The 18,786-nt window shown below is 40.5% G+C and overlaps 1 protein-coding gene across 3 annotated transcripts in view; it reads right to left on the bottom strand.

Moving 5' to 3' along the window:
• Positions 1–18,786, bottom strand: part of LOC102293437 (calcium-dependent secretion activator 1) — a 338,778-nt gene that overhangs the window by 222,432 nt on the left and 97,560 nt on the right. For all 3 annotated transcript variants that reach the window (XM_014339718.2, XM_042228110.1, XM_042228111.1), the window contains exons 3-5: positions 7,798–7,878; positions 6,910–7,146; positions 2,438–2,559 (exon numbers count right to left, since the gene is read on the bottom strand). In XM_014339718.2, coding sequence (XP_014195204.2) covers positions 2,438–2,559; positions 6,910–7,146; positions 7,798–7,878 — 440 coding nt within the window. The remainder of the gene's footprint in view (positions 1–2,437; positions 2,560–6,909; positions 7,147–7,797; positions 7,879–18,786) is intronic.

Raw genomic sequence — 18,786 nt, 5'->3', positions numbered from 1 at the left:
CCGGAAGGCTGGTTTACAGGCACCATTAGGCCAAGAGGAGTTCCCACACTTAAGCTAGCCACACCTGTAGCTCATCAGCCATCGCCAGCTGTAGCTGATTGCCTTCACCAGGAGCTGCGCTGTTTAACAGTGTGGCTGGGCTTCAGTTGGTGGTCGATAATTGAGTTAACCCCATTTGTACAGCCGTGGATAACTTTGATATTTGAAAAACCCTAGCTATCAGGAGATTGCCGAGTCATCAGAGTGTTCTGTTTGTCTACACTAGGAATCGGGAGCAGAGCGGTGTTTTCACTGGAGCAGAGCCTGGGTGTTTTTCGAGTTGTCACCTTTTACGATTTACAAACACAGGCACTATGTGGGGATTCAGGGAGAATCGCCACAGGAACCACAGTGCTGAGTTTCATAAATAGTTATTTTACATTTCATTGTAAATAAAATCGCTGTTCTTCATCAGAGTCCTCTGTTTGGGTCCTAGTTCTTTCCTGGAACTTCATGGTCTGCCACCGCAGTCCGTGACAGACTAATCCAGCCACAATGGACTCAGCGGGCTCTAACCTGCCAGAATGCTGTGAAGAGATGACGCAGATTTGTGAGCATGGAACATGGGCTCGTAGCTGGCTCTGGACCTCCAGAGAGTTTGCAACCAGAACTCCCAACTTTGTTACCTCTGTCCTCTGCAGAGAAATCAAGTGAACTTATTCAGCCATCAGTGTACTTCAAAAATGTTAACTCTGAGTCTGTTGTTCCAGAGTTAGGGAGCTCAGAGCACACAGCACGCAGAGCCAGGTGACTTTTTGGTCCGGTCAGGCCACATGGAGATGGAGATTCTGCCCAGGGCTTCCCCAGAGGCTGAACTTATGGCCTCTGGCACCTCTGGACCCCTTAGAGATTGTAAAGCCTGGTGTTCCACCCTCTGCTCCACCATCTGCAGCTGCCACACCACTCTCTACTCCACCATCTGCAGCTGCTACGCTGTCGCCTGGACCTGCTCAGTCTGAGCTGGAGGTTGCTGCATCACCTGCATCTGATCTGCCCGAGTCCGAGGTCTACACGCTGGAGGGACCCGCTCTGCCCGAGTCCAAGGTCTACACGCTGGAGGGACCCACTCTGCCCGAGTCGGAGGTCTGCATGCCAGAAGGACCTGCGCTGCTCGCACTAGGGGTCTGTGAGCTGCCTGCACCTGAGGACATCACGCCACCTGGTCCTGCTTCGTCTGGCCCTGTGTGCCAGCCATCTGCCAAACTGCCAGTGATTCTTCTGCCACATCCACGTCCAGGACGGCCTGCCCATCCACATCCCAGGTCACCTTCTATGCCATGTTGCCGCCACCAGACCCGCGGCAGGCCACCAGAGCTGCAATGTCGCCGCTGGATCCGCAGCAGGCCACCTGAACTGTTTCACCTGAACTACTTCCCTTCTGCAACTCCACAATCTCCCACTGCAGTCCATGACAAAACTCTCACTGAGGGAATGTGAAGAGCCATAGCCAGGAGCTGAGGGGAATGGACTTCAGTGTTAAGTACCTGTTTCCCAAAGAAATCGTGGAATGACGAAGGTCCTGTTCCCAATCCATATAAAGTTCATTCAAAGAGGCTCCAAAGCCATCATTACGGTTGATAAGCTGTATGTCAACAGGCAGCTTTATTGTGATCAGAACATACCTCTCTGACTGTAACGTTCCTGAGTCAGTTGATTTATATCCAGACAAAGACGTTTTTCTAGCTGCAATTCACTACACAGCCATACACCACAGACAGACACAAACACAAACACAGACAAAAATGTCCAAGTCTCCATAAGATAAATCATATTATTAGGATTAAGAAAATATATGGTTTAGTTAAGTGTTAGCTATGACTAGTGAATATAATAATGAGGTTGTCTGTGAAGGTTCTCAGTCATCCAGGTCATCCTAGTCAAAGGAGCTTGCAAAGAAAAGCGTCTGGACTTCTTTAAGTTGCTTGAAGAAACTTTCACCTCTCATCCGAGAAGCTTCTTCAGTTCTAAGGTCAAATGGTGGAGAGTCCCAGATATAAACCTAGTGGGAGTTTCCCCCCACAGAGGGACAAAAGGACCCCCTGATGATCCTCTAATCGCCTGAGCCAACTGGGTGTGGGTCCCAATCAGCCAGAGTTTCAGGTGAGCCCAGGATGTGAGTGGGCGTTAAGGCCACAATGCCATAATGGCCATAATGAGTTGTAATGAAATACACCCTGAATTGATGTGCTTGTCTTGATGTGTTGATGATGATGATGACATTAGTCATAATGCCCAAAAAGTGTGTTTAGTGTAATGGAGGTCCTGTTTTTCTTTTCTTTTTTCCATGTCTATTCATTGTGTGTGTGTGTGTGTGTGTGTGTGTGTGTGTGTGTGTGTGTGTGTGTGTGTGTGTGTGTGTGTGTGCATGAATGTATGTGTGTGCTCATTCTTTACATACATGGGTTTTGAGGCCTCAGCCTGATCTGTCTGCAGTTTATGTCCTCCCTCAACCTCCATGGTGCAGTAAACAATCCTGTTTGGAGCCAAAGACCTCAGACCCTGCACTTCCATTATCACCACCTACAACACAAACATGCAGCGGTTATTGATAAAGAGACCCTTTTAAAGCATTTACGTTATGCATGGACAGCAACTGCTAAAATACATTCAGCAGTAACTTATCCAGTAAAAAAATCTCTCTCTCTCTCTCTCTCTCTCTCTCTCTCTCTCTCTCTCTCTCTCTATATATATATATATAACTTTTCTCTGCACAGATACTATATTTGGAACTATATATATATATATATATAGATAGATAGATAGATAGATAGATAGATATAGATATATAAAGGATAAGCGAATGGATGGATGGAAGGATGGAGATATATGTATATATATGTCTGTATATATATATATTCATTAAGGGTGCAACGATACTCGTATCGATATTGATCTGTTCGATACAGAGCTTTCGGTTCGGTACACATATGTATGAACAATACAAAATTTTTAATTTATTTTATCAACTTTCCTTCTGACGATGCTGTCTGTGTTGAGCGCTCAGTGGATCTGCGCTCCACAGTGCAGCCTAGGCGGAGTAAATGGTAAATAAATGGCCTGTATTTATATAGCGCTTTTACTAGTCCCTAAGGAACCCAAAGCGCTTTACATATCCAGTCATCCACCCATTCACACACTACAAGAGTAGTCGAACGCAGATTCACTGAGCGCAGGGCAAGCAAGCGAGACAGAAGTTAAGCTCTCCTTCCAATATGGCAAATTGAACCTCCCCCGTTACTTGTAACACGTTACTGTAATCCGATTACTTTTTTCAAGTAACGAGTAAAGTAAGGGATTACTATTGCAAAAACGGTAATTAGATTACCGTTACTTTCCCGTAGGAACGCTGCGTTACTGCGTTACTAAAACCGTGATTTTTTGCGAGAATGTCTCACGACAGTGACGTAAGCGAGTGCGCCGTTAGTGACAACAGCTGTGTGCAGATCAACAATGGATCACATATCGAGTGTGGGAGAGAGTATGAGCGTGCAGCGTTTAAAGTGTGGAAGTACTGACCTTACTTTGAGTTTGATTCCATAAAAAGTGACAAAAACATTAGTGTCCGTTGTGCGTGGGAAGAAAACTTCTTTTTACAGCGAAAAAACCCTAAACTTCCAACAAGCACCGAGTAGCTACGACGTAATGGGAAACTCACAGAGAAACTCGCGGATTCTTCCACTGACCGCGGCACACCTGCACCAGGGTAAACCTCCGCCTACCCCACTCCTGCTTTACAGGTGAAAATAGAGCAACAGGACCGCTGAGTCTTTGACTTTATTTATTTTCTGCTGTGTTTTACTTGCATCTATTTGAAAGACTGAGTGTAAACACACAAAATATTTTATTTTATGTGCTGGAATGTGCAGAAAATAGGTTTAAATGTTAAACTAATTTCTTCCAGTCAGAGAATGTTGCAGATAATTAAATGTTTGCTTGATGCATAAAGTTAAAAGATTAAAACTAATAAAACAAGTTTTAAAAAGAGACTTTTCCATTTGATTACATTTTGTATGATGGATTATGCAGAAAAAGTAGAATTGGGCTGAAAGATCTATCGCTTTATCACCTCTTCAGGTTGTAAATCGTGTTTTTAAAAAGTAACTAAGTAACTAAGTAATTAATTACTTTTGAAAATAAGTAATCAGTAAAGTAACGGGATTACTTTTTTGGGGAAGTAATCAGTAATTAGTTACTGATTACTTTTTTCAAGTAACTTGACCAACACTGATCTGTGAGTGATGATAATTTGTGCACCAATTCCTCTGACATCTTCTTATTAATCTTTAGCTTACTATGCAAACATGACAAGTGAAATCTCCGCAGCAAGCTTAAACATGTGAGAGGTTGATCGCGAGAGAATCGCTGAGCTTACTGTTAGGTGACGGCTGTGTGCGGACAGGGATAGGACCCAAGATGCAGACTCCAGACAAACTTAAACCAAAACAGCTTTAATGCTGAACGCAAACATAACATAACTGGAAAAAACTCAAAATAAACTAACACCGGTGGACTGGCAAAACACACAGCAAAATAAACGGTAGATCACGACACGGACACAGAGAAACACAGGGCTTAAATACACAGAAGGAGCAATCAGGGAATGAATAACAGGAGGGAAACACAGCTGGGGCAAATCAGAACTGACGAGACCAAAGAAGCGTAAACTGAACACACTGAGATAAGACAGAGACCTTCAAAGTAAAACAGGAAACACATAACACAGACTCACATGCAGGCACTACAGAGGGAACAGAGACGTGGGACCAGGGCAGACACAAACACTGACTGAACACGGGGATATAGGAACTAAGGATACACAGAGACGCGAACTAGACAAGGGGATACAGGTGATAGGGGAGACAGAGCAACTAAAGAAGACAGAGACATAAACCATAAGACAGAACTCAAAGAAACCAAAGACTAAAAAGTATAAATAATATAATAAACTCAAATACCCTGGGTCAACGACCCAGGCATCCTGACATGCGTGTGTAAAAGCAGCAGGATATATATTTTAGTTCTGCTGAGCCAAATAAGACAGGTCAGGGTGAAGAAGTGACAGTCAAAGAAAAGCTTACCACAAAACAGAAAAGTTATGACAAATCAGACTATAAGGCAAAAAGAAAGTGCAGCTTTATGGTTTCATGGACAAAAGAATTTCTGTGGCTGCAATATGACGAGCTAAATAACCAGGGCTGCACATAAGTGGTCCGCAGGTGCGCATTCACTGTCAAAATAAAAAGCACGCACAAGATAAGAAGTTGCAACGCGTGTTTGCGTACATAAGATTTTCTGGAGGAGGACAGACATTTGTTTAGAACTCTTAAAGATGTCGAAGAAGCTCCTTTAAGCAATTACTTTGGTGTTCCTCCACCTCCAAAGAAATGTCAGGAGTCCGAACCACAAAAGAAGCACGTATTCTCGGAAAACTAGTTGCAGGAGGTGAGCTGGCTTCAAACAAATGATGAACGCACAGAGATGTGGTGCAGAATGTGCCGTGAAAATTTAATAAATGACAAATTAAAAAGGCATGAACATTTTTTTTTGTATTGAAAAAATATCGAACCGTGACACCAAAGTATCGAACCGAACCGTGAATTTTGTGTATCGTTGCACCCCTAATATTTATATATATATAGACATATATATATAGAGAGACATCTGTGCTGAGTATGGCCTGGAAGTCCCGAGATCAAAATGGGAGACGCCCCCAAGAGTGGGAGAGAATGACCGAGCTAAGATCCTGTGGGACTTCCAGATACAGACGGACAAAATGGTGGTGCCTAACCAACCGAACATAGTGGTGGTAGACAAACGAAAGAAGACAGCCATAGTGATAGATGGAGTGGTTCCGAATGACAGCAATATCAGGAAGAAGAAACACGTGAAACTTGAGAAATACCAAGGGCTCAGAGAAGAGCTAAAGAAGATGGGAAGGGTGAAGGTAACAGTGGTCCCAGTGGTAATTGGAGCACTAGGTGCGGTGACTCCCAAACTAGGCGAGTGGCTCCAGCAGATCCCGGGAGGAACATCAGAGCAACATCTTCTGGACGTCTCTGTCCAGAAGAGTGTAGTCCTAGGAACAGCTAAGACCCTCAAACTCCCAAGCGTCTGGTAGAGGACCCGAGCTTGAAGAATAGACTGCCCGCAGGGGCGAGTGGGGAATTTTTTTTATATGTATATGTATATTCGGCCCTCGCACTTAACTAGGCAGATTGATAACCATCATGACGCTTGCCCATCAATAGAGTTGGACTGTAGTGGAGTGGAGTGTAAATAAAAAGGCTGAATAGCCTTTATACAAGCACACACACACTTCTTAGCATTGCAGCTCTAATCCAGCTAATTAGAATTAAGCTAATCCATTTGCTAATATAATAGCTAAACCGTGAGCTACCAGGAATGGGAAATACAGTGAGGAAATGGATTTGAAAATGAGAAATGGAATCGCCATTTTAAATTTCAGAAATATATCTTTGATTTGTTTTTAATTAAATGACTTCTTTTCTCTTTTTAATTGTATTTTTTCATTTGAAGTAATTCGTTTTGAAATATTGATATAAAAATATATAAATTGATTTATAAATAGTGATTTTATTTTAAATTCAATTGTTAAATAATAGTAATATTTAAATAAGTAAAATAATTGAAAAATTCGTAAATGAATTTACTAACGCATATTTTATTGCCGATAACTGATAACCAGGATAGATAGGCAGGCAGACTAACAATTCAAAGGAATTAGACTACTGGGAACAGGTTCTCTACAACAACTGGTTCTCGATTATGTGCACTCTGCTGTATTTGCACCAGTAAAATGACACAGCAAGACATCATTCTACAAACGGTTTCATAGGTCTCTCCACCTACCTCCAGGGTGAAGGACAGCACTACATCAGACTTGGACAGCGCATTCTCATCCTCCTGGCCCATGTCCATGATGGAGGTGTTGTGGCCTCGTTTTAGCTTCTGCAGCTTGAACTCTCCTCCTTTGGACACTGGCATGCTTTCCAGGTTTGCCATCAGAAGGTTGACAGAGGATCGCAGCTCCTCAATGTACATGGCCTCCATTTCTCTAGAGACAAACCGAGGGAACTTCCCCCCATACTGACAAAAATGGGAAAGCAGCCAATTAAATAATGAACATGATCCAACAATCTCCCTTGTGTGTTCAATAAAGTATCTATCTATCTGATCCAAAGAAAAACTTTAAAGCAAATTTGTTAAATTTTGATAAAGTCTATTCCAGCTATCACAGGGCAGGAATAAGGGTACAAGACAGGTTGCCAGTCTGTTATAGGACTAAAATGGAAATGGAGACAGCCATTTCTGCTCACACCTACTGCCAATTTTGCCAGTCAGTCTAACATTCATAACTTCAGACTGTGAGAGGACGCTGAAACATATAAACTCCACAGAGAAAGGCCCCAGCCAGCTAGCAGATTTGAACCATTACTATTACCATCTATTAATGTGGGTTCTACCTTATAATATAAAGCGCCCTAGGATGACTGTTGTTGTGATGTGGAGCTGTATAAATAAAATTGAATTGAACCTTCCAGCTACGACATAATGGTGCTAACTACCAAACCACCATGCTGCTCATTTCTAATAAATGTTATATAAATGTAAAAATTTAACTGAGGAAAAATGTCTGTATTTATATCATATGTTGAAATATAAAATAAGAGTCAATCCTGACCTATTATTATTATCCTAACCCTATTATTAATCTCCTCAACCATCCGAATGTCTTACCCGAGCAATCTGGTCTGCCATTTGAAGTCGTCCATCCAGCTCTCTTCTGATCTGTGCTGCCTGTTCATCTGGGTTGTCCAGCTGGGGAAACATATTACACATATTGTGCATATTGCTCTTTTTAAACAAAAAACTCCCAAGTACACTAATAAGACACAACCTCATGACCACTGACAGGTGAAGTCAATAAAACTGGCATGGCATGGCACGCGAGATATATTGGGCAGTGTGCTCTGTAGCTAGAATGTTTTCAATTTAGAAAATAATCGGTGCAAATTAATTAAATTATCTTGAATAAAGAAAACAGTGTTTGAATATTAGTTAAATGTCAGTGCTGTAGTTCAATGACTGAAAGTTTAGATGGAGAAAATAGGTGAGGGGATTTATTCAGTACTAACTGCCTCAAAGCCCTCCAAATGTCTACCATACTTCCTCTGATAAAAGCCAGGGCCCCAGGTAACCTTGCAGGACTGGTAAATGACCTGGTAAAGGGCCTGCATTTGTATAGCGCTTTACTTTGTCTCTAAGGACCCCAAAGCCCTTTACACTACATTCAGTCATTCACTCATTCACACACACATTCACACACTGTAATCATCAGCCCCACTCGTTAAATAAATAAATGTAAATGGATTGATAAAAAATAATTAAAACAACACTGTCATTTCTGCCATTTGAAGTTTTGCTTCAATGTACAAATCACAAATATGAAATGCAACAGCATGTGGGACAAGCTTTGGGAGAGGCAGTAGGAAAGTAGGAAACCAAAAGGCAGAGTAGACCCTAGAAAGATTGTAGAGCTAACACAGAGAGACAGGCAACCATTTGCACTCACATTCACACCTATGGGCAATATAGAACCAGCTAAATCCCACTAACAGCATGTGTTTGCACTGGATTATCAGACTCTTCCAGGGCAGTAGGTCTCAAAATAGTAGGAAGGTAGAGTAGGTCAATTCAATTCCATTTTATTCATATAGTGCCAAGTCAAAACAACAGTGGGCTTAAGGTGAACCCTACAATAATACAGAGAAATGCCAACAATCACATGACTCCCTTTGAGCAAGCACTTTGGCGACAGAGGGAAGGAAAAAAATCCCTTTTTTATAGGAAGAAACTTCCATCAGAATCAGGCTCGCTAAAGGGTCATAGATTTTTACAATTTTAAGTTGTTTTTTTTTATTTATGTGCTCAAATATAGGACATATGCATATTTTAAGTACTTCAAAATCTAAATGACAGATTGTGATTAATTTTGACAGTAAGAAATACCACTGAAAATGTAGTTTATGAGATATTCATGTACAAACATTGCATTACATTTGGTGTGAAAAAACAGGCCTGAAAGTTGGTAACAAAGGGGTAATGGTAGAGTAACAAGGGGGAAACAAGTGGGTAATGATGGGGTAATTTCTATGTTATTACTATTCAATTAACAAAATAATAACCATGTAATATCATGGTAGCAACAACGGTTACGGTTGAGTAATATTATTTATGAACTTTATGTAATAGGATAATAATAGCCCCAAAACTGGGGGTAACAATGTGGACATACAGCTTGGTAATAAAGTGGTAATTGTAGGGTAACAAAAAGGAAACTAGAACGTAATAATGTGGTACTTTCTAAGTTATTACCACTCAATTACCTCTGGTAGTTTCTGTGTAATAAGCAGGAAATATAGCTGCAAAATGCAAAACCTGAGTGTTTCTATTTAATAGCATTAATAACCTGTTAAAGCAAACTAAAAAAAGTGTGTGATTATTATCTAGTAACACATGTGGTAGGTTCTGTATAATAAGCATAAATAAAAACAGCGTGCAAAGAACTGGCTGCCAGTAGGTGGCAGACTGCTGCTGTACTGGAAATCTCTTTATTTTATGTATTAAACGCATCACTTTAGTAATAGTAGTAATACTTTCTCAACTCAGTGTAGAATAATCACTCTTGACACCAGTTGTATGCATGTAAAATGTTATCAGGTGGGCCACAAGGTTTATTGCCTTCTCACAGTGAACCCATTGAAGACTTAAGGGTCTCCAGACATCCTGTTGTAAAGGAGGTGACAGTTGGTGACAGTTTATCTTTCTTAGACTAGGAGAGGGTCAAGGGTGAGCTGGAATGAAGAGATAAGGATATATGATCTGCTGTGGAATGTTCTTTGTTTAAGAGTGTCTGTGTCTGTGTGTGTAAGGGCAGTGGCCACAATTCAGAGATCACCCTAGTGTTTGGCTGGAGTGGGTCTCTCCATATTGCAATATGTTTATTAAGTCATTTCAAAACGCTCACTGGGTATGTTGCAGGTTATTGTTAAAATTTCCATAACACTGTTAGGATGCCTGGGTCGTCGACCCAGGGTTTTTGAGTTTATGATATTATTTATACTGTCTAGTTTTTGGTTTCTTTGAGTTCTGTCTCATGGCTTAGGTCTCTGTCTTCTTTAGTTGCTCTGTCTCCCCTATCACCTGCATCCCCTTGTCTAGTTCGCGTCTATGTGTATCTTAAGTTCCTATATCCCGTGTTCAGTCAGTGTTTGTGTCTGCCCTGTTCCCACGTCTCTGTTCCCTTTGTAGTGCCTGCTTATGAGCCTGTGTCTTTGTTCAGTCTGTGTTATGTCTTTCCTGTTTTACTTTGAAAGTCCATGTCTGATGTTAATGTGTCTGGTATTGCTTCCTCTTGTCTCGTTAGGCCTGATTTGCCCCAGCTGTGTTTCCCTCCTGTTACCCATTCCCTGATTGCTCCCTCTGTTTATTTAAGCCCTGTGTTTCTTAGTGTCTGTGTTGCGATCTACCGTTTACTTTGCTGTGTGTTTTGCCTGTCCACCGGTTTAAGTTTATTTTGAGGTTTTTCCAGTTATGTCATGTTTGCGTTCAGCATTAAAGCTGTTTTTGTTTAAGTTCAGTCTCCGGAGTCTGCACCTTGGGTCCTTTTCCTGTCTGCACACAGCCGCACCTAACAAACACTGCCTACTGGGAGTCTGCACTTTCAATTTTATCCCTGGAGAAAGACAAAGAAGAAGTAGGGTGCCAGGTTTCCACTTTAGCCACCGTTTGCCTCCATTTTGGCTTGCCTTGTAGAGCCATGCTTACATAAGCCAATGGATTATAACAATACATTTGGAATCAACTTATACCACATACCACAACTTACACCACTAACAGTGTAGCTAACAGTAGGTTAGTAGCTAAAGTTAGCTTACCTAAAAATACTTGGAGTACTTCTAAAAACTAAGGTTGCATAAAAGTAAGATTGTCGTGACCTGACCATTATTATTGTAAATATGGATAGAGAACTTGATGTGGTTAGTTATAGTTTCAAATAAGACATAGATATTTGCCCAAAAATTGAATATTCCAATTTTCAACTGAGAGGCTTGATCTTTTGATGGTCAGGGGTCAATCAATGATGAAGGTGGATCAGGGTCATGGTGTTGCGCCCCCCACAACCCTGAATTGAACAAGCAGGAGAAGATGGATAGCATCTTATTTTTGTGTACTGGACTTTTTTTTTAAAAATTGCACCACTTTTTTTTCCCTACCTGAAATATATTTACCATATTATTTGCTGCCATCCACGTCTAAAGTATGATGTGAAAGATGGTGCTCTACACGCCTACGCCAATCTAATGTATTCATATGTGTTGTACATTTAAATATAATTATTAACATTTTGAATATGTGTTTCCAGTACATTACAGACTTCCTGATGCTTGTTTTAATCAATTAATCAATTAATAGAAAGTGGTACTAACACTTTATGCAAAATGGAGATGGTCAAGCAGGACTGGATGATCTGAGATAAATAGGAATCAGAATATTTCAATAATCCGTAAGGAAATTATCACCCATAGTAAAAACTTTTACTATTTTCTTACTAAAATAGTTATTTCAAATATAGTTGAAGGGTTTAAGTATCATAAGAAGTTTCTTATTTCAACTCATTTACCCTCTGCATATGATTGCATTTATATATTCTAGCTTTCTTGTACAAACAGTGAGTGTGCAAAGATAGGAAAACATCTGAAAGCTATAAGCTGGGGCCGATGTCTTTATTATCAGGCTGGTGCCTAAGTGACTGTGTAAAGAAACTTCACAGAAGAAAACAATTGTGCAGACAAAGATTGTTTGTTTATATATAATGGTGGTGTAAAGACTGCTTTTGCCGTACCCATTTGCAAAAAATGTTTTTTAATTTTTTTCAAAATCTCAGAAAATCAGTTCGAAAGCTCTAATGCTTATTTTTTCACAACAGTCATCAGTTGCAAAACCTTTTTAGGGGGTTGTGTTGTTGTTTCCTCTTAAGTGCGCCTTATTCCAGGAAACAGATTTAGCTAAAAACTCTGAAGTTGTTAACACTGAGATGAGAGAAACTTAGAGTTGATGTTAACCGTCTTTATGGATCAGAAACTCAGAGTCAGTCACTAGCAGTGTTGGGTAAGTTACTTTAAAATAGTAACTTAGTTACATTACTAGTTACTTCTATCAAAAGTAACTCAGTTACTTCAAGTTACTCGTTACTTTCAGAGTAACTAGTTACTAGGGAAAGTAACTTTGGTTTTACTCAGAATTCTCTTGTTAATGTGTTGCTTCCATAACTTTGCCAGTCTTCTAGCTTGCTTACTTGCCACAAGTGCACTGTGCCACCTACCAATAGAAAGGAAAAGATAATGTGCATATTTCCACGAGAGAAATCCCACGCCTGGACCGTCATTGACTGCTGCCATGATTCTAGCCTACGTCACAGCGTCATGTGCGCCTTTTACATCCAACACAAAAACTGCAGTCGTGGTGCTTTCGATTGTACTCAGAACTCGGAAATTCTGCCTTCTGAATAGGAAGATGTAGGCAACACCAGACTGCAGATGAGCTGCATACAGGGCTGGACTGGGACAGAAAATCGTCCCGGGCATTTTGACTAGAGACCGGCCCACCATTATAGGAAAAATCATAAAGCCTTTGAATGAAAACAAACACTGTTGTGACAGTGATGTACACTGTTCTGATGGTATATATGCATCAATCTATCAATCGTTTGTTGTAAGATTCAGATAATTATTTTTTAAAGCTAGACATTTTAAATGAGAATAAGAAAGAAAAGTATTTCTTTGTGCCCCCCTTTCCCTGTTAATGCCCTACATGGACCCCTGGCAACACTTTGCTAGACCCGCCCCTGCACAGTTACCAGCTGTCAGCTACCTAAAAAAGGATCCTGGTGTTATTTGTCTCTCAGAAACAGTTCATAACTTCCCTTCAACTCATTCATGTCACCTAAAAGGTAAACCTGTTTCTCCATCACCTGTTCAGCTCTGATGATTCAGTAAGGACATCTCCTGGTTTCATCTTCATGTTTCCCTCTCACCAGATAACCAAACCATATCATGACCAGCAGCTTTACAGCTGTGGCTCCAGCAAACATCAGCTGATACTAGAAATTAATATTAAATAAATTCTAACAACAGCTGATCAAGCTTAAACGTGCTGCTGTTGTTTAGCGCGACATCCGCTGGTTTCCTCTTTCGGCGCAAAGTGAGCGATAAACAAACAAGAGAGCCGATCAGCTGATCATTGATCAGTTTCATGATTGAAGTAGAAACGGGAGAGGGAGGGGGAGAGGAATGAGAGAAGAAGAGGCAGCTGTGCAGCAAAGACACAGAATAACTCCAGCTTTGTGCCTTTTTCATTGTAGCTGAATTACGGGACAAACTGTTCCTTTTCACCTCAATAAGAAACGCGTAATATTTTCTCTGAATACCAGACGGGACGGTTGGCAACTCTAATAACTTATGAACAAAATAAAGTTCAACATCATTAACTTCATAGCACCACCCAGCTGTATAGAAACTCCGTCATGCTAGCTAGCACGCAGTACGGAAAAAGTCAGAATAACGAAAATAAACTCCACCTAAACTTGGTTCATATCTGACCCAGAGAGACTGCAGGTCATAACTTCTTACCTGAAGTTCAGTTCACACTTGGACCGGCGGCCGCCTCGGGTCTCTTTTCCTTCTGCGTCCCTTTTCCTTCATCCACCTGCTGGCCTCCACCACTTGCTAATGTTACTGAATCTGTGGAAGCTCCGCGATAGCCACCACACGAAGTAACGAGTAACGACCCTATCTAAATCCCAGTAACGAGTAACGCGTTCCTGATTTTGGCATAATAACTAGTTACCGTGCTCGTTACCACAATAATAACGTAGTTACTGTAACGCGTTACTTAATAACGCATTAGTCCCAACACTGGTCACTAGAGTAACAGACTGACTGTTGGCAGATTTTTTTTTCAACAAACACCTCTATGCTCTATTCGAGGAAGCACGTGGAAAAAACGTAACATTAAACTCCGAGTTGATTAAATCTGAGATCAACAACCGATCCGCTGTTCAGGAACAGGAAACTCACAGACTTACTTCAGTAACTTCTGAGATTTCATTTCATTGCTCTGTGTAACCATTTGTTTTGCAGTGTACACGACAGTAAACTTGAATCTTGAATCTTGAGTTTGTTCACTCAACAAAGTGTGTTTGTGTGTGCACAGAGTAAGAAAGGATTATCATTAGCGGAGCCCTGGTACTATGATTCAACATGGTAACACATAAATAAATAGCAGAGCACCTGCCAGTGCTGACTGAATGCATGTGAGTGTTTGATGGAAACCACTTAAGGACAGAAAAAAAACGCTTGTATGAATGGGTGAATGAGGAATACAAACCACGTTGCTCGTAGTAGAAAAATGATATATAAGAACCAAGCCATTTATAGAAATGTTGTTTGCATTTAATGACTAAATCTCAATCTGTGAAGAAATTTTAAGATTAAATGTAATCAGAACACAGACTGTTACCCCGGTAACTAGTGATGTGTCGGTCGCAAATGAAACAGCTCTTTGAAGTGTTTCTTTTTTTTCTTTCTCTCACCCTCTCTCTCTCTCGCTTTTTTTTCACTTCACACTGCATGTGAGCCTTGTGTTTGTGATGAGCAGAGAGGGGAGGGGCGGTAGGTACACTCGCAGCAGCAGTAGCACACAAACAGAGCAGGAGGGAGAAAGGGAAAGAGCCAGGGGCAACAGCAAGAGACAACATCAACACATTAGAAAGGTATAGTGATGAAAATGAGTGACACAAGAAAAGAAGCAAAATCTGGAACCATCTCAATTTTATTGACAATGTAAAGGCAGCGTGTAGAGTCTGTAAGAAAAGGATATCAAATAGAGCCAGTTGGGAATTGGAAGATAAAACACAGTCAGTTGAGTGTGATATTAATGAAGGTGCCAGTGTGTCTACTGTAACTGTTGCTGCTGCTTCTGCTGCAGTATCTACAGCATCATGCAGTATACCACAACAAGCACATAAACCAACCCAGAGCTTTATGAGACAGTTTTAGCAGAAGTCTTTGATCCAAGCAAGACAGAACTCAACTGATGAAGAACTGGACAAAATCATTGCACTTGATTTCCAAAAAAATTCTGTTGAGGATTCAGGAAGTTTATTCATGCACTGAATCCTATTTTATATTGTTGTTGATAATAAATTTATTAAAGCAACAAAAAAACTTGAAAAGCTGCTTGGGAGCAGAAAGAGCCGGCTCTTTTTAGAGAGCCGAGCCAAAAAAACCCCAGCTCTCTAAAGAAAGCCGGAATTCCCATCACTACCAGTAACTGACTCAGAGTTGAAGTTAACTCTCTTTCTGTAACAAAAAACACTGCCAGGCACTTTTCTTTTAGTGGTTGGCAGCTGTTTCTTTTAGAGAAATGAAGGCTGTCATCTGTCAGTTACTGCTGACATTCGATCACTGGGAGCTGGGAAGATTAAAGCAGTTTTCTGCCTTTATGCATTTTTATCCAATAATGGAAAAAATAATAGATTTTTTGTTATCATTGTTATTGTTATTATTATAATTAGTGTCTTGGAAATTTTAGAAAAAATATTTAAAAACTGAAATGGTCATAATCTGCTGCAGAAACAGTTTTTATTTAATACAAACTAACCTGAGGGGGATCTGTGTCTGATCTGTTTCTCCACATATGACCTCCACTTTCTGTCTACCAAATTTTGCCCTGTCTGGTTGAAAAAGATATTGAGGAAACCTCTCTGAGGATGTCATTTACTGTGGACTGGAACACGGCTAGGGCATTTGTGAGGCCAAAAGCATCAGTGGGTACTCAAAGTGACCAAGGTGGCTTTAAAAGCCATTTTCTCATTCATCACCCAGTCGCGGGGTAAACAATACTGATGATAGTGCAAACTCCAAGAAGTAACCTTATTGTTAGCCCAGTCAATAGTGGGACTATGGGTCTGGAGCAAGGGAAATTTGAGTACCAGGGGGAGTAAGGAGATTAAAAATGTGCAACATAATGTAGTCACAGTGGTTCCCAGGTAATAACAGAGGACAGATTCCATATGGATGATGGAAGGTAGTTATTATCCATTGATACATTCTTCATATATGTGTCTTGGGTAGAGATGGGAAGGTCAAAACAGACATTTTGACGCTGTGTTGAGCTCCCAAAGTGCAGATGTTTCAGAACACTGCTCTGAAACGTAGTTTAAACCGATCGAATAAATGTTCTCAATTAAATGGATCAGTATAGCAAAAGCCACTCAGAAACTTTGGAAAACTCTGAGAGACCCAAAGCCACAGCTGAATCAGAGAGTTAACAGACAGCTCACAGGACAACAGCTTCAAGCACAGCTTAATAGTGGTCATAGTAAGCAAGTCTCATTTTCAGCTGTGAAGAGAAGATTTTGAGCTGCAGGTTTGACATGATGAGTGCCAGGAAGAAAGCTATTGTAAGATGTCAGAATAAGACAAAGGTTTGCCTGGGCCATGAAACACCGCCATTGGACTACTGCAGACTGGAAGAAGGTGTTATGGACTGATGAATCAATATCTGAAATCTTTGGTTCATCATGCAGGATCTCTGTTGAGTAGGTGAAAGGATGGTTCCACAATGTGTGGCATTAACTGTCAAGCGTGGAGGAGGAAGTGTGATGGTCCGGGCCTGTTTGCTGGATCCAGGGTTGGTGACTTGTACAAAGTGAGAGGCACCCTGAACCAAAACCACAGCATTCTGGAACATCATGCTTAGTTGGTCAGGGGTTCATCCTACAGCAAGATAATGACCCAAAACATAAGTCCAATCTATGCCAGAACTACCTCAGGAAAAAATAACAAGATGGTGAGCTTGAAAACACGGCGTGTTCAGCAGTGTCTCCAGACTTAAACCCCATCGAGCTGGTTTGGGATGAACTGGACAGAAGAGTGAAAGCAAAGCGGCCTGCAAGGTCCACATTTATGGGAACATCTGCAACAGATATGGGAGAATATTTGATTTCTATTGTAGAAAGAATGCACGTGTGTGTTATATATATCAGGACTTCTCCAACTCTGGATACTTTTAAAACTCGTCCAAAGACCCATTTTTAATCCTTAGCTTTTAAGTCTCTATGAGTCTGTCATTATTTTATTCTTATTATTTCCTTGATTTTGCTTTCATTTAAAATTTTATCTGATTATTCTATTGTACAGTACTTTGGTCAACAGTTGTTGTTTGTAAAAGTGCTACATGAATTAAATTGATTTGATTTCATTTTGATTTAGTGTATTTTATAGCTGATTTAATACATGGGTCAAAATCGACCCATTAACATAAGTGATGATAACAGAAAGTTAACACATGAGGAAGGCTAATCACCAGAAAATGTCACATAAAAAGAGAAGATGTGTGCCAAAGTCAGCGGTATTGGTACCCAAAGGTACAGCTTCTGTATTTCACAGGGACGTAAAAGAGTGAGAAATAACTTTACTCAGAGATGTAGAAAGATAAGAAAGACAGGACAGGAGAGGAAGAAGAGAGCTTAGATTTAAAGGTAAAGACTGCTCAGTGGTGTTCCATAATGTGCAGATTTAAAGCTTACATTCAAGTTTTTATTTCAAATATTAGGTGTGTACATGTGACATTGTTTTGTTCATGTTGTGAAACCTGTTGCAAAACAATCTGAGGTACACTAACTGCTCTGTAAATACTGCATGAAGAGCTACCCTGCCAGATAAATAGGCTATTTTGCTGTAAAGAACAGTGTGTGACTGCTCCACATTGGCTGTAGTTTCATGGTCAGAGTTATGTTACATCAAGTGTAGCAGAGATTCATGTGACTTTTAGCTGATGATGCTGCTTGAATCCAACGACTGAATTCCACCTTCATACCAACTTTATACCACCTAGAAAAACAGAAACATCTGCTCACATCTGGTTGATTTAAGTTGTGTACATCCACAAAAAGCAGCAGGTCAGCTGATCACATCCTGTACACTAAGAAAATCTACCCCACACTGAGCCACTACAACGATTTTTTGGGTTCCCTCAATGGCTGAATCCCACTTTAACCCCTGACTGTATACATTTTCCCATTTAGAAGCAAAGTAAGACTCTCTGTGTAGGCAACAGAAAACAGATTTTTTTTCCCCTTCAGATTCAGGCTGAATACAATTAGAGTATAATTAGAATTTTTTAAAAGTTTGTATTCCTATCTACTGAAAATATTTTATCATTATGTTAATATAGCACAAGGTTCAGGTAGCTTTGCATGAAAATAAAAACATCCTCCAAAACCTTACATTTTTCACAGCCTGTACTTTTCTTACTTTTGAATCAGTATTTCAAACTTTACTGAAGTATTTTTTTAGAATAGAATAGAATAATCCTTTAATTGTCCCACAAGGGGAAATTTGGTTGTAACAGCAGCCAGAAAGACACATATACAAACAAACAGTACACAGGACAGAAACATACACATTTTCTTTTCTTCTTACATATTTACATTAAGGACAATGGTTACTAGAAACAGAGTACTGTACAGTTATTAACTAGCGGGAAACTAGCGGATGATACCGTGGAGACAAAGACTATCACAACGTTTCCCAACCAGAAGCCGTGGGTGGATAAAACCATCCGCGACGCTCTGAGATCCCGCACCGCTGCCTACAACAC

The sequence above is a fragment of the Haplochromis burtoni genome, unplaced genomic scaffold (assembly GCF_018398535.1).
Source record: "Haplochromis burtoni strain Fernald_Lab_line unplaced genomic scaffold, NCSU_Asbu1 Contig_304, whole genome shotgun sequence".
NCBI classification, from domain to species: Eukaryota; Metazoa; Chordata; class Actinopteri; order Cichliformes; family Cichlidae; genus Haplochromis; species Haplochromis burtoni.
Note: the sequence above shows the minus strand (reverse complement) of the source record. Positions and strands in the feature narration are given on the sequence as shown.